We start from the raw sequence: 21,230 nt of genomic DNA on the forward strand, positions 1-21,230 counted from the left end.
CTATGCATCTGTCATGCGTCGTTGATTTGATGCGCAAACGAACATATAATGACCGAAATCGTCGGGGTTTGATTGAAACCCATGAGAATGCTAGTTGAGCGGTTTCGCAGCACTTGCTAACCGCTTGCCAGGCACTTTGGCCAGGCCCAGAAGACGTCTCGAATCGATGGCATGTTTCGAGAGCTCTGCGTATGGGACGCTCAGGCAGTCGGGCCGTTGCTGGGAGGTTTGAAGAGGTCGTTTGAGGGTGCTCAATCGACTTTGATGGCTCCGTATATTCTTCTGACAAAGGCGTATGCGGTCAAGAATCCGATTGTGCCAGTCAAGAGACCGTAGACCAAACATGCCAAGAAGCTGTAGGAGAAGAACAGCATCGTGCTGACGAGCCCAGTGATGTGGAGGTGGTTCATGTAGTAATAAATGCAGTAGAGGAAGATCCAAATGGACGAGGCGCCGCCGATGAAGAAAGATTGCCACCACCAGTGGTAGTTCTAAAACGAAGTCAGTCACAGTTCGAATGTTCAAGTTGAAAGAACTTACCTCTGAGCAAAGCTGGATGTACACCGCAATGACGGTCGTCTCCATCACAGCCAGAATCAGAATCGTCGACACGACTGCCAGGAAGCCGAAGACGTAGTAGTAGCCGCTCTTGTCTTGCCAAAGACTGCGAAAGACGAAGAGCAGCTCGATGAAGATGACGGCGAATGGAATGAGACCGGCGATTAGGATGGTTTGTAGTGAGCGCATGTACCATGCTTGTTGGGGAATTTGTCGAGGGATGGTAGATGCCTTGATGGGGTGAGAGTACGCTCCGGCGCGGTTGAAGCCATACCAGCTACCGACGTAGACGAGCGGCAACTGGATGAGAAGCCAAAGAGCTACAAGACCGAAAAGTGTGCCGAGCGGGATGGCTGTGGAAGATGCGTGAGCCCAGACAAAGAGATTGAGGATGAAGACCGTGGCGAAGAGGAGTCCTGGGAACAAAGTAGCCGTGACGACGGCGTTTTGTCTGAAGTTATTGCCGCCGAACGTTTTGTAGACTCTGGCCGAGAAGTAGCCAGAGAAGACACCCGCAACGATGAAAAGCGCAAAGCCGGTGGAGATGAAACCGCCACGGAAGGATGGGTTGAGAACACCAAAGCAGGAGAGTGCCACGAGTCCAATCGACATGAAGACCAGCTGCATGCCAGAACCAACAAGCGGTGCCAGAAGAAGACCATGGGGCGGCTGACGGAACACATCTGCGTGGACGAGCTTCCACCCAGTGATATCTTCGGGAACCTCGTCATCGGAACTTTCATCGGCTTGCACTTCAGCATCGACTTTTTCGAGTAGGCCACCATGCTCAGCGCTCGTCTTGCGTGGCGATCTGCTGCCCTTGCGACGCTTGCCAATCCGTAGCTTGCCTTCTTCCATGCCGCTCTCTTTGTAACCTTTCAAGTCGCCGCGGATAGTGCGAGCCAGAATGACTGCAACAACAGCCGTCAAAAGACCAGAAATGACCAGCGAATTGATAATGGCAAGCCAGTGGATGTTGTTACTGTCTTCCTGGTTGACAAAGTAGAGGTCCCATCGATTGGCCCAGTCCAGCTTGTCCTCTTCACGGAAGTATACGCTGTAGGTGTATGGAATAGTCAAAGTTGCGTCGTCGGGTGCACTATCGATATCGAACGGTAAGTCCATATCTTCGATGGTGGTGGCATTGGTGGAAGTCTTGTTGAAGTTGAGCTCGAGGCCACCAACATCGTGCAAAGAGGCCGGCAGTCCAGAAGCATCGCGGTTCTCCGCCTCGATTGACTTGGCGTACACTTCAAAGCCAACAATGACCTTCTTGCCCTGCTGTCCATCCTTGCCAGGAGCTCCACGGTAACGAATGACGAGTGTGACGTGGTTGTTGAGGAAGTAGCGTGGTTGGCCAGTGATGACCGAGACCTCCTCATAGCCCATCTTGAAGCCAGAAGCGTAGTACTTCCTGCTCTTATCGACCGTAACAAAGCTGGTTGCGCCAGGTAGGTTGTCCACGATCCACTCAGCAACGTAACCCTTATCGACCACTTCAATCGCCTTCTTCAAGCCAGCCTTGTCCACCTTTTGACTGCAAAGATAGCGTGCCTCCTCGTCTTTTCCCATTTCCAGTTCGTAATCAGAGACTGTGATTCTGTCGCCTCGCAGGACCTCGCCAAGGTTCAGGGCGACGTTGGAGCCAGAGATGAGGCCAGTGCCGGGGTGGTGTCTGCCGGAAGAAGGGCAGACGAAAGGCAGTTCGGAGTAGGCATATTGGATCTGGGTGTTGTCGCTGTAGACCTTGTTGACGAAGAGGGGAATGCGCTCCCCTTCGGCGTACGACTTGATCGACCAGCCTGTCTGTAGTCAGCACGACAAGCCTTCTTCAGCCAAATCATATACGTACCAGGTATGTAGAAGGCCTGAGCAAGCTGGAGACACAGCAATAGTGTGGCCCAGCTTGCCCTGGAGATCCGGTAGTCGGCAGCCATGTCTGAAGGTTATCCGGGGAAGCAACCCTGTCGGGCTGGGGAAGAGATGAGAAGAGTATGCGACAGCTCGCGGGTCGTGGTATGAGAATGAGGATAGGATAGAAAAGCGGTGGTCGTGGTGGGCGGCGAGCAGCGTTGGCTGGAAATAGGCAGCTTATGCGGCAGCGTCGGTTGGTTGGGAATGCGCAGAGGGTGGTGCGATGGATGTGCTGACGGGCGTGCAGTCCTCGAAGGTGCAGGCGTCGTTGGCGTGCAGTTCAATGTTGTTGCTGAAGCGAGTGGAAGCGGCACCCAAGGGCCAAACCGTCGTCGTCGAGGTTGCTGCAGCGCCAGCAGCAATATGTCTCGTGCCCCGTCCCCCGGTGGATTGGAGTACAGTAGTGGTCGACGTGGAGTGGGAGGCTAGAAGCGTGAAAGGCGTCGAGGAAGGAGATGGATCGTGAACGGGCGCTAGTGAAGCCACTGCCGAGCCTCCTCAATGCCCCGATCGGGATGGCGCCCACTTCACATGCGCTGCTAAATCCGCGTCGACCACTTGGCGAAAGCTTCCCTTTCTGCCGCCAGCAAACTCAAACGACGATGTTGAAGACTCGTTCTAGCGACGACAGCAATATGGACGATTTTGGGACGTCCAAGTTGCGACCGCAGAAGGCGTTTCGCATTGAAATGCTCGTGACGCGTCCCCAACACGGCTCACCTCTTGGCGCGTGTGTCTCACCAAGCTCGGGCCAATTCAATCTATCCTAATACGAGCCACCTCAACCACCCAGGCTTTCCCTCCTTCCTTCCGAACGCTCTAGAAAATGCGAACAACATGTGACGGTCACGTGAGATTGAAATGTAAGTGAGTTTCGATGATTGTTTCCTTTCCCTTTATCTATGCTACAGTCCCTTTTGTCCAAGAAAATCGAGATTACCGCCCATGCAAAACGCCGCCACCCGGAAATGAGATGTGTATACCCCCGCTTGGCCTCATCTTTGTCCTTGGCCTCCTCGTCCCAAGACCTACCTCCCAAGACTTGCCTCAGGCTCCCCTCAGACCTTCCACCTGAATGGTGCCGGAGTCGTCGAGCCAGGAGACTTCGCCGTCGACTGAGAGACACCGCTGGCCACAGTCACTGCCCCCAATGACCCTCGCTGCGACTGGATGTCAAAGGCAGGGTTCACCGTGGCCTTGGTTGCCTGCGATTTGCACTCGCGAGGTGTCGTCGTCTCGAATGGCTCCTCCCACTTCGTTTGGTGGCGGGAAGGCTTTCGTCGGTCTGACGAGGCATCAGGAAGTGCAATCTCGCCGAGGGGACCATGTTGTGGCAACGGAGCTGGCTTTCTCGAGATTGGTTGTTGAGGAGGGAATCTCGGTAGGCCATAGGCTGCTCGTCGGCGCAAGTCGTTGGCCAGGACATGCTCTACCGGCCACATCTTGATCTCGGGGTTGATGTCATTCTGAGTTGGCATGTGAATGATCTCCAAACCCCTAGACTGCTGGACGGAGGCACTCGACGAGGTCTGCGCAACAGAGTTCTCAAATTCGGTGAGAATGTCCTTGCCGAGAGAGATGAGACGAGCGGTGACAGATCCCGCGGTCTTGCTGTGTTGTCGTAGGCCAGCCTTTGCCTGCGCGCCGATGACCTTGCCTTTGGTGGTGGCCTTGACAGTGTACACTTGCAAGACCTTGAACCACTCACCAACTCTGTGGCCCACGCCAGAGGGCATGAGCACAAAGTTGTCACCAAGCGGTGCAGACACAATGGACTGGGCCACTTGACGCCGGGCTCTGGCTGCATTGCCAGCCAGAATCTCGGGCATGCGGCCATAGTCTGCGGATGTGCGTCTCGAACGTTGGCTTTGAGACGGCTGCGGAGTCTGGGAAGCCTGGGACTGGTGAGATTGCGGCTCATGCGAGTAGTCAGACACACAGTCATCGTAGTAAGAAGCATCGCCAGGATGCGAACCGGATGACTGTGTGGCAGGCTTCTGCTGCTGGACCACCAAGATGACACGCTTTGTAGTGCCATCAAGGTTGGGGATGTCAACCTGAGCGATGTGCTGGTCGGACCGAAGCTTGGAGATGTTTGGCAGGCTCTCGACCTCCTGAGCGTGGCTTAACACCTCTGCGGGAATGTCGATGCCTTGGTTGAGGGTGTTGTGGCCGGTTGTGTGTGAAGTTGGTGTTGGGATGCTTCGTGAAGATGAAGCGGTAGTCATCTTGGTTGGGTTGGGGCTACGATCAACGTAGCCTTGCTGGTAACAGATCCTCGAAGGTTGCTGAGATATGCTGTGATACCTTTTGGGCTCGAGACTCGTCTTGGTGTTCGTACTGGTTGATAGAAAATGATCAAGACCAGCACAAGCACTCGAACGCGACATTTATACATCTGTCGGATAACGCACAACACTCCAGGATGAATGTGTTGTGCATCTTCGCCAGTCACAACGCCATTCATCCCAAGTCACTGGCGAGGCAACGGCATTCACCAGCTGCGCAAGACCATGGAAAAGCCTTGTTGGGCCTGATCGGAGGGTTGGATGGCATTGCTGTGTAGTGCTCAGGCGCTTGTCCAGAGTTGCGGGAGATACAAGTCGAACAAAGCATTGAGTCGACGTTGGCAACGCCTTGTTCATCGTAGGCTCCCTCTTTGTCTGCCACAGGGAGTGCAGATTGGGCATAGCAGTCGAAAGCGAGCTGCAGCAGGCTCGTGTATAACGTTAGAGAGATCTGTGATATCTACAGCGTGTCGGCGAGCCCTCGTGGACAAAGCATGGTAGACAAAGTACACTGTATACAGACAGTCGAACAAAAATAATGATATACAGATCATGAGGAGTGGACGTTAGCGCTGGCTATTATACATTGACAAGAGAGTGGTACCTCCACACGTCTGAGTAACGTCTCAGGCTAATGGGAAGACATCACCCACTAGGCGGTCAGCCAGATGGTCGTTCAGAGGACTCTGAGATCCGTGGCGTACAATGTGTTGCTTCACGTATAGGTTTGTAAGTTGATGAGCAACAAAGGCAGTCTCTCCTGAGGCTGCTTTAGACTTCACGCTAAACACTTCGACCGCACGCGCTCATAGTCCAGTGAATGTTTACTGGTCATGGCTGAGAAAGGAGTATGATAGGTGGGGAAAAGCTGAAATGTAAGTGGAAGAAATCGCAAAACGCTTCGCTGTCGCTATGAACGCTATCAAGTTGTGCAAATGTCAAAATACCTCTTCTTCATGATTCATAAGAAGCTCCAGAGTCCTAATCCGCACTCCAACCGCCACCGCTGACTTGGCTCGTCAGACGATCCCACAAGGCCTTCGCAGGGCCATCCGTTGGCGAGTCGCCGTCTCTTCGCTCCTGGGTGCCGTACATCGAGCGAATGGTATTCTCGTCTAGTTTCTCCGTGATGACGAAGCTTGTATGGCCTGCATGGACGAAGGTATCGACCATCGGGCTCTTGTCGTCTTCATCATCCGGATCGAATGCTCGACGCAAACCACCTGCCAGACGTCCGATCTCATCATTGACTGAGTCGCTGAATTGTGGCGACCTGTATGGTGCGTCCAGATGCATAGAGACTTGTTGGGTGTCCAAGCGTCCAAGTGGTTTCGGACGGTTCAGCAGGTCCTGTTGCTCGGCCTCGACATCCTCCTCGCCTCCAGACGTTGCAGGCGTATGTGTAGCCGCTGGTGAGCCATCGCGAGAAGAGGCGTACCTGTCGACGACTTCATCGTCCTCGCTCATATCTGGCGACGAGAAGATCGACCCAGCATAGACGGCAGTCCTTCGATTGGTCGATTTCCGCTGCGAGGTTGCGCCTCGAGAACTGGACGAAAATGCCTCTGGAGCCCGAGTCAGTCGTAGATGAGAGCTTGGGTGGGGAATCTCAGGCAACGGCTTGTTGAGATTCAGCGGCATTGGCCTCGAGCGAGATGGTTCTGTAGCATTCTCCTCAGGTTTGTACTGGGAGAAGTCGCCCCACCTAGTCGCTCGGTCTGGATGGCCGACGGTTGTCTTTGGTGCCGGCTGATGCGGTTGAGGAGAAGAAGTCGTAGGCGCCGAGATCTGAACCGGCCGTACCTCAGGCATGTGGACTGGTTTCTTCGCAATGACATAAGAGCCAGAAGGCTGAGTGCCAGGCTTTGCGAGAGGCTGTAGCTTGAAGACCTGCTTCAACTTGTACAACCGGTCTCTCGCTTTGCTTTTACCCTTGTCGGTGTGGGCTCTCTCCTTGCTCGACTCCTTATCGGTGGCCGCGGGGAAGGCCATCGAAGGTCCTAGACGAGACTGCTCATCATCCAACGGGGCACGATGTCCATCCGCGAGGGACTGCGAGTAATCCGACACGCACTCATCATACACACTCGCCTGTGTGGATTTGTGTTTGGAGTGTGCTCGCAAATCATCCTCATCGGACTCGTAAACGAGCATTACAGACTGGCGATTGCCTGCATTGTCCTTGGTGTCTGTAATGACAGCCCGCTGGCCTCGACTGAGCTGAAAGTTAGCTGGCAGCTCGGTCTGCTTAGTCCTGGCCAAGTCCCATGAGTAGACCCGTTGCAGGTTGAGATCAGGGAATATGGGTGGTGCCGTTCTTGCTGCTTCCCAAATTCGCTCAGCCTCGTCGTCAGTCGGGGATGGCGATCGGCTGATTCGCAGGCTTTCGGCGAACGTCAATACCGAGTTCGCAGACTTTGGCGTATCAGGTCTCGCAGAAGACTCTGACCTTGTGGTATCCCTTGATGGGTGCATGTTGTCGGTCGTTTCAGTGTTGATCGTTTCGTTGTGCTGTTGGTTCAAGAAGAGTTGAAGGCGAGATACTGTGTTGGACGCTTCGTAACCAGTACTGAAGGTATCCAAACAGCAGCTCAGGGGAATATGTTAACCAAAATCGAGAAAGACCGGTCCGCATGGCAGTCCGCCGTCGAACATATATACACCTTTGATGCCGACGCATAACCCTTTGTGTCGTGGGTCATGTCGAGTGACAAGGCCATTGTATCGATTCACTGCCTTTGTGACTTCACAAAGAAGGACTCTCGTTCTTTGTGAGAATGCCTAGTTGACAAAGACAAGGAGAAGTAAAGAGTCCAGCGCCTTCCATGGATGATCAGGCTGTCTCGTCGGCTGGCCGCGGGGGACCTCGAGTCTGCGTGGGTGCAACGAGAGATGGGGAGTGTGTATACAAATTTTCAATCTCTAAGATGTTAGCACGTATTCTGCTAGAGTTGAATCGGTTGATTGAACTCACAAAAGGTGTATATAACGTGGCGCGGACAAGAACGCGAAGAAAACATAGGCAATGCAGAGCAAGAATACAATGGACGGAGAAGAGATCATCAGCATGCTCCATGAAGAGCCAGAAGCGATCACCGCTCTTTCTCAAACACATGCGCAGATGCGGAAAGACAGGACCAGCCACTGTCGCGGATAGAGCTCGTGCAACGTGACATGGCTGCGCAGCCGAGAAAGTATTCGTGCCACTCTGTTCGAGAGCCCTCATCGAGCCACGGAGCGGCTTCGTGTTGATGCTCGTGCATCATGTGGTTTCGATACGCGTTTACCTCGTTGAGTGCAGGAAGGCGACCAGTAGAAGACGAGCAAAACAAGAGGTGAGGTTGGATACGAAACCGGGTTGAGACCGAGACGGTGTGCATGGTCTGTGCACTCAAAACGTCAAAGCTCTCTCACGACGTCCTCCTGTTCTTCCACCAAACAAGGCACAAACATGTTTCGATGGAGACATCTCCACCATATTCGCCCAGAATGCCGGCCATAGCTTTGAATCCTCCCCATCTTCTCGAGAATAGAGAGTCGGGCCGGAGTAGGGGCGAACATTTTGACGCCGCGGCCTTGTCCATCGTCATCCAAGACCGTGGCCCCAATGCTTGAACATGGCCACTCACGTGTTTCTGTCGTCCAAACGAAACCTATTGGTCGAACCGGCTTTAATATACCACATCGATCAGGAATGACGACGCCATCGATTTGCTGCAGTATGTCTCGCAGCTTTGCCTTCAAGTGCGGTCGTTCTTTGGGCTTCGTCGTCTTCCCTTGGCTGGCCACTTGGCAACGTGCTAGTCGCGTGGACATCCGATGAGGCTCTCATGGAAGGCTGTAGATGACGTTCTTGTAGTCTCGATACATGGTACTATAAAAACAGGTAGAAATTTTCTTTTTGGAAATACCACCCCCGTGATCTCCATCTTGTTCTTGCTCCAGCTGGAGTTGACTTTGACCCCAACTGCTCCACAATACCAATCATGGCATCGAATATAGTGCAATCATCGAGGTCGTCGCAGAAGACCCTTGGTGACGGCAACAGCCAAGCAGTGCCGCAGATTCCCAAGGAAGAGGCCTTCGATGATGATTCCAAGGTGCCATTCTTGACGCTCAGAACATTCATGATGACCGTGTTGGTATCAATGGGAGGAATTTGCTTTGGATAGTGAGTGGTTCTCGCGATCAAGTTAGATGCAGTGCTGACCGGCCGCAGCGATACTGGCCAGATCTCCGGATTCTTGGAAATGGACGACTTCAAGTATCAGTTCGCCGACAACCGCCAGGACCTCTCCTTGAGCGCCATCCGAACGGGCTTGATCGTCGCCATGCTCAGCATTGGAACACTCGTTGGTGCACTTATTGCTGGCCCACTCGCCAACAACCGCAGACTTGGCCGCAAGTACTCCATCAGTCTTTGGTGCATAGTCTTCATCATTGGCAACGTCTTCCAGATCGCTGCCGAATACCCATATTGGTGGATTCTGATGATGGGGAGAATCATCTCTGGTCTTGCAATCGGTGGCTTGTCAGTCATGGTGCCTGCATACCAAGGCGAATCTGCACCGACTCATCTTCGAGGAGCCATCGTTTGCTGTTATCAGCTTTTCATCACAATTGGCATCCTCATCGCCTACTTGATCAACTTTGGCACGGAGACACTCGAGGGAACCGCGTCATGGCGAATCCCCGTTGGTATCAGCTTCTTTTGGGCCATCGTTCTTGGACTGGGTATACTACTCTTCCCGGAGACACCGCGACACGAATTCCGACATGGAGCCATCGACTCTGCTGCCAACAGCATTGCGAAATTCTACGGCATCAGCCCTCGGCACAAGGTTGTCAAAAAGCAACTCGAGGAAATGCAGGAAAAGCTCCGCATCGAACAAGAGGGTGGAAAGCACTCTATCTGGGAGGTCTTTACTGGTCCGAGAATGCTGTACAGGACCTTGCTCGGCATGACCATCCAGATGTTGCAGCAGATGACAGGTATGTGTCTCAGTCATCTTCGATACCTGCCCGACTCACTGACTGCTTGTTTTTGAAACAAAAGGCGCCAACTTCTTCTTCTACTTCGGAACTACCATCTTCTCTAGTGTTGGCCTCAGCAACCCCTTCGTCACGCAGATCATCCTCGGTGCCGTCAACGTCGTCACCACCTTTCCGGGCCTCTACATGGTTGAGAAGTATGGCCGCAGGAAGTGCCTCGGGATCGGAGCAGCCTGGATGTTCTTATGCTTCATGGTGTTTGCTTCGCTGGGGTACTTTGCCCTCGAGGACGAAAATGGCAACAATCGTCAATCCATTGGCTACGTGATGATTGTCTTCGCCTGCCTGTTCATCGCAGCCTTCGCGAGTACGTGGGGTCCAATGGCGTGGGCCGTGACTTCGGAGATATACCCATCGAGGTATAGGAGTACTTGCATTGCACTATGTGCTGCTTCGAACTGGGTGAGTCGCAAAATCGAGCACATGTCGGAATTTGACGCTAACGATTTGTGCCAAGACTTTCAACTTCTTCATTGGTTTCGCGACGCCCTTCATCGAGCGCGACATCGGCTTCTCGTACGGCTACCTCTTCGCAGGATTCAACTTCCTCGCTGTGCTCGTCGTTTACTTCTTCCTGCCGGAGACCGCAGGCCGCAGCCTGGAAGAGATCGACACCATGTTCTTGCTGGAAGTCAAGCCGTGGAAGTCGAGCAAGTGGACTCCGCCTCAGGGCGAAGATCTCATTACAGCCGATCGGTTGAGGTTGTCTGGAGGCCGTCGCAACATTCTTAAGAGGGAGGAGGCTGGGGAAGCGACGAATGTGCAGTATGAGAATGTGAAGGATGTGAGGCAGAGTAGTGTTAACCCGGCCGAGGCGAGTGGTGTACGTGGGAACTCGATTACGGCTGTTTGAGCCTGTTCGTTTTGACTACAGTGTGTGCGTTGGCGCGTCAAGTAAATGTTGAATGAGCACAACCTGGATGCCATATCACATGTTTATTAGCGGTTGCTCTCGGTTCACTTGACCTGCCTTCGGGAAAAAGAGTGCTGTTTGAAAGATCCTTGATTCTGTATTCCTACTTAAACGCCGCCTCTTGATTCGGGTATGAGACACGCCAAGCATACATTTCACATCTTCTCTTGGTTTCGCACGATGTCCCAAGTTCGTGGTCTTGCTTGTCCACCTTCTTCCGCTCTCTTCCTTCATCCTCTATTTTACGATGCCTTCTCAGCAACCTCCTTTGCGTTTGATCCAGCTCTCCACACTCTCTTGACGGCCTCAGTCAAGCCAACATCGTTGGTCTCAAATTCGTAGTAACCCCAGCCAACCACGAAGACAGCCAAAACATTGGCCCAGTCGAACAGCTTGCGGACAGTGGGCATGCGCCAGGTGGGGATGTAGTCAGTGATGCAAGACCTGGCGAAATGAGTTAGGCTAGGGACGAAGATAGATGCCGTGGAGTTGTACATACTGGAATCCAATATAGGTGTGGATGATGATTAGGCCAATGAAAGTACCGTCCAACACCGGGTTCAGGGAGCCCACAGCAAATGGCATTATCGTGATTGGGAGGAGTGCGGCAGAAACCAGTCTGTCAACAATTAGCACCCGCGGTCCACAAAACCCCATGCTCGAATGGTATCGCACCTCTCGGCGGTCCAATGGTAGCTGCCATGCGACGGGTGTGGTTCAGGCGTCTTGACGGGGTCATTGACGGAGCCATGGATAACCTGAGGGAGAGGAGGGAGGATGGGTCGTCGCGCAGAGGTCTGGAAGGCAGCTCGGTGGATGTGCCATGATGGTTTCACGTGCGATTGCTGCGATCTGAAGGCGGGGACGGCGGAGGAGAAGGCGCGCTTGGAGGGAGCGGCCAGCGCCTGGCGCAGCACAGATGATCGGAGGGCGGAGGCCATGGTCGCGGCGGTGGAGGAGGAGTCGAAGGGGGCGGCGGTGGTGAAGGAGAAGACGTCGACGATGTCAAAGGCAGAGCTTATTCCCGGCAAGCGTTCCTTCCGCCTCATGTCGACCCGGGAAGTCGCGACCTCGGGCCATCAGCGAATTCAGACGCATGTGATTGGTCGAGACGGACTTCACATGTTGTGTCGCTATACATGGCGGTATAACGAGGATGCAATGTCAATGGGATAGTTCGCATGGGAGTGAGTATTATGCTTAGTACTAGGGGTATAGTATTGCTCGCGTGTTGTGGTGGTGACGGTCTTATCTGTCGGTATACCTCTACCTACCATTTGCAAAGCGGAACTATCCGGCCCGCTCAGGACTTTCTGGAGGAAGCATGTGGTAGAAACTTGAGAGCTTCACGCGCATCCCATCCACTCCCACCACCACCGCCGTCTCCAGTCCATCTCCCCGGCCATGGCATCCCGAAGGCTCGCGCTGAGCCTGCACCAAGGCCTTCGCGCTCAGCGCGCCATCAACGCCGTCAAGCCCAACAACATCACCCGCCGGGCCCTGGCTACTCCTGTTAGCCATGCCTCCACCACCGAGAGCACCACCTTGAGCAATGGGTTCACCGTACGTAGCCATTGGCCTCCAATACTTACCCCCACGCATCCACAGACTGATGGACTACATCCCAGATCGCCACCGAATACTCCCCCTTTGCGCAAACGAGCACCGTCGGCGTCTGGATTGATGCTGGCTCCCGCGCCGAAACCGACAAGACCAACGGCACCGCCCACTTCCTCGAGCATCTCGCCTTCAAGGGCACCCAGCGACGGAGTCAGAGCCAGCTGGAGTTGGAGATTGAGAACATGGGCGGCCACCTCAACGCCTACACCTCCCGCGAAAACACCGTCTACTACGCCAAGAGTTTCAACAGCGACGTCCCAGCCTCCGTTGACATCCTCGCCGATATCCTGCAGAACAGCAAGCTCGAGAACTCTGCCATCGAGCGTGAAAGAGACGTCATTCTTCGCGAGCAGGAAGAGGTGGACAAGCAGCTGGAGGAGGTTGTGTTCGACCACTTGCACGCTACTGCTTTCCAGAACCAGGCCCTCGGCCGCACGATCCTTGGACCAAAGGAGAACATCCAGAGCATCACTCGCAATGATTTGGAGAACTACATAAAGACCAACTACACTGCCGACCGCATGGTCCTGGTTGGTGCTGGTGGTGTCCCACACGACCAGCTGGTGCAGCTTGCTGAGAAGTACTTCTCCGGCATCCCCGCCTACAACCCCAATGCACAGGACAACGCATATGTGCGCGGCCTCGACTCGAAGCCCGACTTCATTGGCTCTGAGGTCCGGATACGAGACGACACCATGCCAACCGCAAACATCGCCATCGCCGTCGAGGGTGTGAGCTGGAAGGATGACGACTACTTCACCGCGCTCGTCACTCAGGCTATCGTTGGAAACTGGGACCGCTCGATGGGCAACTCGCCATACCTTGGCTCCAAGCTCTCGACCTTCATCCACGACCACAAGCTCGCCAACTCGTTCATGTCCTTCTCCACCTCATACTCTGACACTGGTCTCTGGGGTATCTACCTGGTTACTGACGCCTTCACTCGCATTGACGATCTTGTCCACTTTACGCTCCGAGAATGGTCGCGCCTATCGTTTGGTGTTACTGAAGCCGAGACCGAGCGTGCCAAGCAGCAACTCAAGGCCAGCATTCTCCTCTCCCTCGACGGCACCACCTCAGTGGCTGAGGACATTGGCCGGCAGATCATCACCACTGGCCGCCGCCTGTCACCCGAAGAAGTCGAGCGTGTGGTTGGCAGCATCACCGCGCAGGATGTCATGAACTTTGCCCAGAAGAAGCTGTGGGATCGCGACATTGCCATTTCGGCCGTTGGACAGATCGAGGGTCTTTTGGACTATGCGAGAATCCGGGGCGACATGAGCAGGAATTTGTCATAGAGTCACAAGCGCGACGGGAAAGGAGTGTCGAGAGAGAGAAAAACCAGTGTAATCTCATAGAAACAACCACCCCTCAGAGTTGCGCTGGTAGCTGTGTAGGCTAGCATAGCACAAGCGCAATTCCATTGTGTATATTTAGCCTCTCGCGTGCTCTTTACATTCTCCAGCGTCTCTCCTTCTGTTCTCGGCTGGTAAGGCTGACGCTGTGTAACGTGTTTGGGAAGGGGCGCTCCAGATTTTGACATGGCTGCTGGGTTTTGGCTGACTTGGGCAATCAACAGGACGACGCTGTGTAACCGCCTCAGTCTCACTGGTCAATCAATTGTCCCTCTGGCTCCATCAATATCGAGGCTCCGCTGGTTCGTGTTCTTTATCTGGAGCGGATCGCGATCCTTGCTGCTTGACGAGTAAACGAAATTTTGCCGCGCAGACGAAGCCCGACATCCGCTGCAGAGAAAGTCGAGCCCGCCTACAAGTCCGCCACCCTCTCCCCTGCGGCTGATGTTGTGGTGATTGTGCTTCTCGTCTTGCGGTCAACCTGGACGGTACGGCGTGAGGGTGCAAGTGTGCTCCATGAGGTTGAATTGACGCCTTTGCTACATCTTTTCTAATCGTAATCTCGACACGACGCTCGTTTTCTGCCTCTGCGCCCCTTCACTCGTTCACCATGCGCTTCATCACGACTCTGCTGCCTCTGGCGCTTGGCGTCACGGCTCAGCAGTACGCTGGCGACATCATCAGCGCCAACTTGCCCACCATCGCCGGCGCTGAAGTCGCCTTTTTCAAGATCCCGGACCCAACTGGGGCCAGCAACCTCACGCTGATCAACTACTATTCCCACGGCACCAATGGAGGCCGCATTGTTGAAAGCAACATCAAACGCGCGGTCATCTCTTTGCACGGACTGTTGAGAGACCCCAACAACTATATGACCGACACCTTGAATGCTCTCGCCCAGGCCAAGGCCTCCGATGCTAACATCAACGCCGACTCTGTCGCGGTCTTGGCACCTTACTTTCCCAATGGAAACGACAAGTACTATGCGTATCCTTGGACCGACGGCTTACGGGCTGGGAGAGGCAGTCAGACGAGTGCTCTTGTCTGGAGTGGGTCGCAGTGGAGTGCGGGAGGGAACAACCAGTATCCCTACACCAGCACCAACACATCCAGCTACTTTGTGCTGGACACTCTCATTCAATACTTCGCCGATGAAACGCTCTTTCCCAACTTGAACCAAATCGTTCTGGTTGGCCATTCTCTCGGAGGACAGATGCTCCAGCGATATGCAGCCGTCGGTCCCGATCTCAATGTTCGTGTGCCTGTGACATACTGGATTGGTAACCCAGACAGCTATGCATGGCTGAACGAGGATCGCCCATTGTCGACAGCCGCATGCCCAGACTACGACGAGTACCGGTCGGGCTACAGCAACTACAGCGACTACCCCATGACCTACGGCGTGGATCTTGTCAACCAGGGTCGTGAAGCCATCCAAGCAAACTATCAAAACAAGCAGATTGCGTATGCTCGCGCTCTTCTCGACCACGGCGATCACTCTTCAGATTGCGGTGCTAATACTACCGGGGCTGACCGCCACGAGCGTTTCTTCTTCTTTATCCAATCCTGGCGACCATCATGCGACGACCCGGCATCGGACAACTGCGATACCGTCGACCTGATCAACGTCTCCCACGACAACGGCCAGATGTTCAACTCGCCTGCTGGTCTTGCCCGTCTCTTCACCGACAACTTCTATGGAGCCCGCAATCGTGCTTATGACTTTGGCTATCCGCGTGCTCAGGCAGGAGACGACCCATATCCCGATCCAGCACAAGAGAGCGTCCCAAATGCTGGCATCAATTACAACGTCTATGCCGGCGGCATGACTTATCAAGGATGCTGGACCAACCAACAGCCCGTGACCCCCGCTGCATTACCGACTCTGTTATATGATAACGCCGGCAATAGCATCGAGGGCTGCGTGAATGGATGCCTTGGCGCTGGCTTCTCCATCGCAGGAGTGCAGAATGCGACGCAGTGCTTTTGCGGAAGCGCTTTGAATGCACAGTCGGCGGTGTTGGTGGTCGATACGTCGTGTCGTTTGGCGTGTCCTGGCAATACGGCGCAGATCTGTGGTTCGATCAATCGTCTGAGTGTGTTTTCGGCGCAGTATCCGACTTTCGCGTGATTTGGAGGAAGGACTTTCCATCGCTCGATACTGGGGTATATACATAGATGATGTTGGTACATATGACGACGCCATGGAGGGTCGACTCACAGAGTCTGTGATAGAGATTGAGCAAGGGACCTGGTCCTATAATGAATGGAAGTTATACCTTGAACGTCTCTTGGCGCAATCTTCTCATCCTCATCGCCACAATCATGAATGGTGTTGTGCTAGCTGCTGCGAGTAGAAGCAGCACCCAAGGTCGATCCACAAGCCATAGCACTACGGCCACGTCTTCGCCATGCCATGTGCCGCCAGGACTGTGGCCAAAGAAGGTGTACTTTTCGGAGTAGAACTCGGGAGGGAGGGTGTAGAACGCGTCGGCATCTTTGAAGTGTCAGTGTATGTGATGTTATCACTCTCGTATTAGACTGACCTGAATCCTGCTTCGAGTCGCCCGCATTGTAGCGCTTCGCCCAGCCCTTGCTGTACCATCGTCTGACCATGTCGCTCGCGAACTGCGGCCCTGTGCTCCAGAAGATGGTGACATAGGGAAAGATGAGATTCCAGTCGCGACTCTCAAGCCGTTCGATCATCATCTGCATGATGCCATGCCCCTGTCTAGCGGCGAAGAGGTCATTGTTGACACCAAAAGGCTCGGCTTTGGGGAACCATCCTGGCGTCTGCAGCAGGGGAATGAGCGACCGTCGACACGCGACGTCCATGTCCATGTACACGCCGCCATAGTGATACATGACGAAGTACTTGAAGGCGTCGACGCGTTGGATGGGGTAGCGGTAGTTGTCGTACGTGGGCAGGAACCAGCTGTAGTGGTCTTCGAGGAGTTTTCGCGCGGCGGTGGCGTTCCAGACATTGACGGTGAAGGAAGGATTGTGTTCGATGCATAGTTGTGGTGCGCTGGAGCCCTCATGGGGGATGTGGGACGGATGATCGGGGCGGTCGAGTTGATGGGCGTAGAGGTCGCGGAACCAGATGAAGTGGATGGTGGGAGGGATCAAGGTGGAGGCGTTCGTGGAGGGAGGGAAGGTGTTGTAATCGTATTCAAGAGGCGTGTTGTCGGCGGTGGAGGCCTTCAGGGCGTTTGAGTATGCTTTAGGGAAGTCATCGAAGGTGATGTATCGTCTCCTGAGGAAACTTTCGAAGAGATATTGCTGTGTCGCCGCGTAGAGCAGTACAATGAGGACGACCAGCGTCAGGAGTTTGAGGCCACGGCCACATCGAAACATCATTGCTGTAGGGTAGACTTGGAAGGACGAAGAGAGGCTGTCCGCGGAACGAATACTACATTCTGGAAAGTACAACCCCTACGATGCCAGCACAATATCGACTGCCGATTGAGACCCTAGTCGATTTGTTGTTGCCTGATCGAGAGTAGCCGGGACATCTCGTATCGTGGTTTGATCCTTGGATCCTTTGAGAGACGGTGTCCTGTACATACCATTAGTCAGGAGTGCCTGTCTTCTGTCATTGAGGTGGTCACCCGCACGATCGTCCAAGGATTGATCGTAGGGCGCTACGCTACGCTGGCAAGACACCAATAAATTTCCTCCCTCTGCCGTGTCCTGATGCAGTCTGGAGTAGTGTACCGCTTAAGACTCGATCACACGATGTTTCTCCTTAACGACGACTGAGCGAATTTGATTTGCACGAGCTGATTGGAGCTCACATTCTTAGAAATATCTATTGGAACAGAGTAGTTTCTGCTGTGACTTTTCGGAGAGAAAATGTTGTTCGTGATTCAATGGATTGGACCAGTGTGAAACGTCCGCTCCATGCTGCTTGCCCGCTTCCAGAAGCGTGAATAGCCGGACTGCTTCATTGCATCTTAGACGCAGCTATTATTGAAAGTGATCTGCTTCATGGGTCGATGAGGTGCTTCACCTGAGGGGCAGTGTTGCGATTGGGTATTTAGGGGCGAGACGTAGCCGCGTCAGAGCCTGAGGCGCAGGAATACGGGGGTTGCCCCGTTACCTGCGGAGTTTGGGCCTGTTATGGGCTATTTGTCGCCTCTGAAAATATGTCAACTGCCGTCTCGAGTGGAGAAATGGCACACATGTACTTGAAGGTTGAGACTTTGAATCGTGCATGTCCAAGGTTCGGCACATGCCCTATTCAATCGCCCGGAAGGATGTAGGGGACCTGGCGTTAGAGACTTGGGAAGGATGTCCTCATTACGTACAGGCATATTGAAGCATGCGGAAATTCACATGTCGTGCAGTTCTGCCGAATGCGGAAACTCTTGCTTGTATTCAACCGGGGACATGTAGGGAAAATAGTGGTTGCGACTTGCGGGAACTCTGCGGAGCGTGAATTTTGCTTGTTACTATTATAGAAGCAGTGGAGCTTGCCACTGCTGGAGCGTCTGATGAAGTGATCAGACAGCGATGAGACCGTCGAAAAGGCTCCGGTACGTATTCGGTAGCCATTAAGACTGTCGAGGAGGCTTCCTACTCGGTAGACTTTGGCGGATCGGACCGACACAAAGACATCCTCGACAACTTGCAAGGCACGCGCGAGAAGCTTTCGGGGTGACATCCTGGAGCGCTCGAAGGATCTTGCGAGTGGCCAAGAGGCATTAGCGCGCAAGTGATGCGGAGCAAGTGATGGGGCATGGATATGCAGCAGAAGATACTGTACGACCAGCGTGCCGTGCGCTTAACCTCATTGCGCCAAGACCATCACCGACAGAGTTTGTGCTAGGGCCAACTCTAATGCGGACTGCGCGAAACCTGAGGCTGTGCTGCTTTAGTTTAGCACTCCTGATGGCGATGAGCACGTCTCCATGGAGCATCACCATCTGTCGGAGTCTCGCCGAGCCATTCCAGTGGTCACCCATTGATTCCTGACTTGGAGAGCGGTGTCCATTCGAGCATCCACGCGGCAGTGCGAGCCGACTTGGCTCGATCCATTCATCTCATTCCATTCATTCATTCATTCATTTATTCATTCACGTGCATTATCCTGCTGCCTACTTTAGGATGGGCCGATCTGCATGTATCTGCTGCTGCTGCCATCATTCGGTAGCGACAGAGTTTCAGTGTTTCGCCAAAGCCCGAGCACCGCAGAAGCACTACCAAGGCAGTGCTGCTCGAACACGAGGGCCACGTGTGCACACGAGCCATTGACCTGAACAGAAACACTCCCCTGGCCGATGAAGAAGGCTTATCGAGACAAGCTGCTCAACTTTCGTCCAGCAAATCGTCCGTTGCAAACGGCGGTTCAAGGTCCGGCTCGTACGCTGTTTTCGACAGCAACTTGACCCTGCTCCCTATCGCGGCGCTTTTCCTTGAAGATACTTCCTCCTGTCCAAATAGCAGTGGGCACCGCTGTGAAGATGGAGACACATCCCAGGATCAAAGTCGCCGTGGGCCAACCGTGGGATTGGTTGACCAAGCCTGCCAGCAGTGGACCGATCATACTCCCGGCCGCCCACGCCATATTGAAGAGAGCGTAGGCTTGAGCATATGCCCCATTCTCGCCAAAGAACCCAGATGGACGCCGGGCTGCCTTGGCTTCCACCGCGTACGCAATCTCCGCCATGATCGGGGTCAGTGCGAGGGTCAATCCGATACCGCAAAGAGCCAGCAAAGCGCAGAGAAGAACCTTTTGCCCCAGAGTGTTGTGGTCTACCAGTCGTAGCAAGATCAGGAATGGACATGCGACCACGAATCCAGATGTTGCGAGCCAGCGCGGTCCATATTTGTCGGACAACCTTCCAATGACTGGACCCGTGAATGTCGCCACGACAATGGGTAAGAATATCAAGCCAGCACCCGTCGAATTCCAGCCGAAGGTGTCCCTGACGAACAACGGCAAGATCGAGTCGAATGCGGTCAGCAGGGTTGACTGCATGACACACGCCCACATAGCGGACAGCACTCGGCGAGAGCCAAAGAGGAAGACCACCGGGGGAAGATGGCTGATGAGCGTTTTTAGCGGCGATGGGGAGCTATGAAGCACCGCCGCCTCTGCTGCGTTTGGATAGACCGCATGACCATCGACGGCGCTTTCGTCTATGTCGGCGCTCTTTCCTGAGCTTGGTGGCAACGTTTCTTTCTCCACACCGACTGGCATATCTTCTTTCGCTTGGGCCTTCGTTGGTGGTGATGACGGACGTTCTTCCGCGAGCCACCTACGAGCTGATTTCCTTTCGATCATGGCGAATCGGAGAATAATGTCCAAAACGATAAGCCCAAATGCCATTGCATAGACCGAATAGTAGCCTGCATTCGCGAATACAATGCCTCCGAGGAGTGGAGCCAGCAAAATGGCCAAACTCATCGACAGACCAACATAACCCATTGCAGCTCCTATTTCATCAGGGCCCACCGTATCCACGAGCAAAGCCAGTCCGACGACCCAGACGACAGCAGCGCTGGCTCCTTGTAGGACGCGGCCAGCCGCGAACAACCCAATGCTATCGGCAACGCAGAGCATGGCAGTCGAGCCTCCAAGTATCACCAGACCGATCCTGTTGAATAACATCAGCAATTCTTCGCACAATTGTAATGCTAGCACAAGTGCTCACATGAACATGAATTGTCGAGACTTCATACGATCTGCCAGCCAACCGAACAACGGCGCGGTTACCAGTAAAGCTCCCCCATATACTGCGAGACTGAGAGCGGTATGTCAGAATGGTTCATAAGTTGAAAATCTTGGGGACTCACAAGATCGAAACCCATGTCTGCACATCGTCTTGCTGGATGTTGGCTCGAGAGGTGAGTGCAAATGGGAAGACTGGTACAACAATGCCATATGCCTACGTTTGGCACGTCAGCAGACTTGATCGAAACAGAGCAGTTTACTTACGAAAATGTCCGTAAAGACCGCGGTGGAAACAACGACAATGATAAATGTCTTGGAGCTCCGGAACTTCAAAAAGATCGGCGGGCTCGACTCAGAGCCAAACAGCCAAGTAAACATATCGATGTCGAGTTGAAAGAAAGTTCAGGCTATGGGGGTCAAGAGACGTCTGTTTTCAAGGCATTTTTTGCCAACGTTCCGTGGACATTCTAATCGCAAGTATCTCCTCGAATGGTGTGAATCGGCGTCGATGGTTGCTCCTTTGAAGTTCTAGGGAATAGAGTACGGTCCTGCGGGTGGCAAAATTTGGTTCGAGTAACGTTGGAAAAGATGTTGAAGTCGCCACGACTGTGTCACGCCGCATTTTGGTGCTCCTTGGAGCATGGCGACTCCACAATTCTCTACGCGATGCCGGGGTGTGCGAGACGGAAAGTCGTACGCTAACTGTGAGCGGCAGTCGATTACGGGTAGCTTGGTAAGAAGAGCTTCGAGGGGAGCGCGCGGATGCCGATATCAATCGCTGGCAGGTTTGCTATGTCCTATCACCTCAAAGGTCAACGACGTCGATTGATTGATAGATCCCAGCCAGACGC

The 21,230-nt window shown here is 53.9% G+C and overlaps 9 protein-coding genes across 9 annotated transcripts; 3 read left to right on the forward strand and 6 right to left on the reverse strand.

The window, feature by feature from the left end:
* Positions 1-251: 251 nt before the first annotated feature.
* On the reverse strand, positions 252-2,495 carry M409DRAFT_65067 (uncharacterized protein; the record flags this gene model as incomplete). Its single annotated transcript, XM_033816355.1, has 3 exons — positions 252-491; positions 541-2,360; positions 2,411-2,495. The coding sequence occupies 3 exons, from the start codon at positions 2,493-2,495 to the stop codon at positions 252-254; spliced, it is 2,145 nt and encodes a 714-aa protein (XP_033670275.1).
* Positions 2,496-3,530: 1,035 nt separating this feature from the next.
* M409DRAFT_20607 (uncharacterized protein) lies at positions 3,531-4,700 on the reverse strand (the record flags this gene model as incomplete). The annotated part of the gene is made up of 1 exon (XM_033805470.1): positions 3,531-4,700. The coding sequence occupies one exon, from the start codon at positions 4,698-4,700 to the stop codon at positions 3,531-3,533; it is 1,170 nt and encodes a 389-aa protein (XP_033670276.1).
* Positions 4,701-5,741: 1,041 nt separating this feature from the next.
* On the reverse strand, positions 5,742-7,235 carry M409DRAFT_52637 (uncharacterized protein; the record flags this gene model as incomplete). The annotated part of the gene is made up of 1 exon (XM_033812128.1): positions 5,742-7,235. One exon carries the CDS (start codon positions 7,233-7,235, stop codon positions 5,742-5,744), a length of 1,494 nt encoding a protein of 497 aa, XP_033670277.1.
* Positions 7,236-8,746: 1,511 nt separating this feature from the next.
* M409DRAFT_52638 (uncharacterized protein) lies at positions 8,747-10,665 on the forward strand (the record flags this gene model as incomplete). The annotated part of the gene is made up of 4 exons (XM_033812129.1): positions 8,747-8,931; positions 8,980-9,752; positions 9,817-10,214; positions 10,270-10,665. The coding sequence occupies 4 exons, from the start codon at positions 8,747-8,749 to the stop codon at positions 10,663-10,665; spliced, it is 1,752 nt and encodes a 583-aa protein (XP_033670278.1).
* Positions 10,666-10,967: 302 nt separating this feature from the next.
* On the reverse strand, positions 10,968-11,666 carry M409DRAFT_65069 (uncharacterized protein; the record flags this gene model as incomplete). Its single annotated transcript, XM_033816356.1, has 3 exons — positions 10,968-11,169; positions 11,225-11,344; positions 11,401-11,666. 3 exons carry the CDS (start codon positions 11,664-11,666, stop codon positions 10,968-10,970), a joined length of 588 nt encoding a protein of 195 aa, XP_033670279.1.
* Positions 11,667-12,129: 463 nt separating this feature from the next.
* Positions 12,130-13,643, forward strand: M409DRAFT_52640 (uncharacterized protein; the record flags this gene model as incomplete). The annotated part of the gene is made up of 2 exons (XM_033812130.1): positions 12,130-12,288; positions 12,354-13,643. 2 exons carry the CDS (start codon positions 12,130-12,132, stop codon positions 13,641-13,643), a joined length of 1,449 nt encoding a protein of 482 aa, XP_033670280.1.
* Positions 13,644-14,310: 667 nt separating this feature from the next.
* On the forward strand, positions 14,311-15,831 carry M409DRAFT_52641 (uncharacterized protein; the record flags this gene model as incomplete). Its single annotated transcript, XM_033812131.1, has 1 exon — positions 14,311-15,831. One exon carries the CDS (start codon positions 14,311-14,313, stop codon positions 15,829-15,831), a length of 1,521 nt encoding a protein of 506 aa, XP_033670281.1.
* A 142-nt stretch (positions 15,832-15,973) lies between these two features.
* Positions 15,974-17,060, reverse strand: M409DRAFT_20613 (glycosyltransferase family 32 protein; the record flags this gene model as incomplete). The annotated part of the gene is made up of 2 exons (XM_033805471.1): positions 15,974-16,197; positions 16,247-17,060. The coding sequence occupies 2 exons, from the start codon at positions 17,058-17,060 to the stop codon at positions 15,974-15,976; spliced, it is 1,038 nt and encodes a 345-aa protein (XP_033670282.1).
* A 1,990-nt stretch (positions 17,061-19,050) lies between these two features.
* Positions 19,051-20,757, reverse strand: M409DRAFT_20614 (uncharacterized protein; the record flags this gene model as incomplete). Its single annotated transcript, XM_033805472.1, has 4 exons — positions 19,051-20,302; positions 20,360-20,449; positions 20,502-20,593; positions 20,644-20,757. The coding sequence occupies 4 exons, from the start codon at positions 20,755-20,757 to the stop codon at positions 19,051-19,053; spliced, it is 1,548 nt and encodes a 515-aa protein (XP_033670283.1).
* Between the last annotated feature and the right edge of the window lie 473 nt (positions 20,758-21,230).

This window comes from Zasmidium cellare, assembly GCF_010093935.1.
Source record: "Zasmidium cellare ATCC 36951 unplaced genomic scaffold M409scaffold_10, whole genome shotgun sequence".
Taxonomy (NCBI): domain Eukaryota; kingdom Fungi; phylum Ascomycota; class Dothideomycetes; order Mycosphaerellales; family Mycosphaerellaceae; genus Zasmidium; species Zasmidium cellare.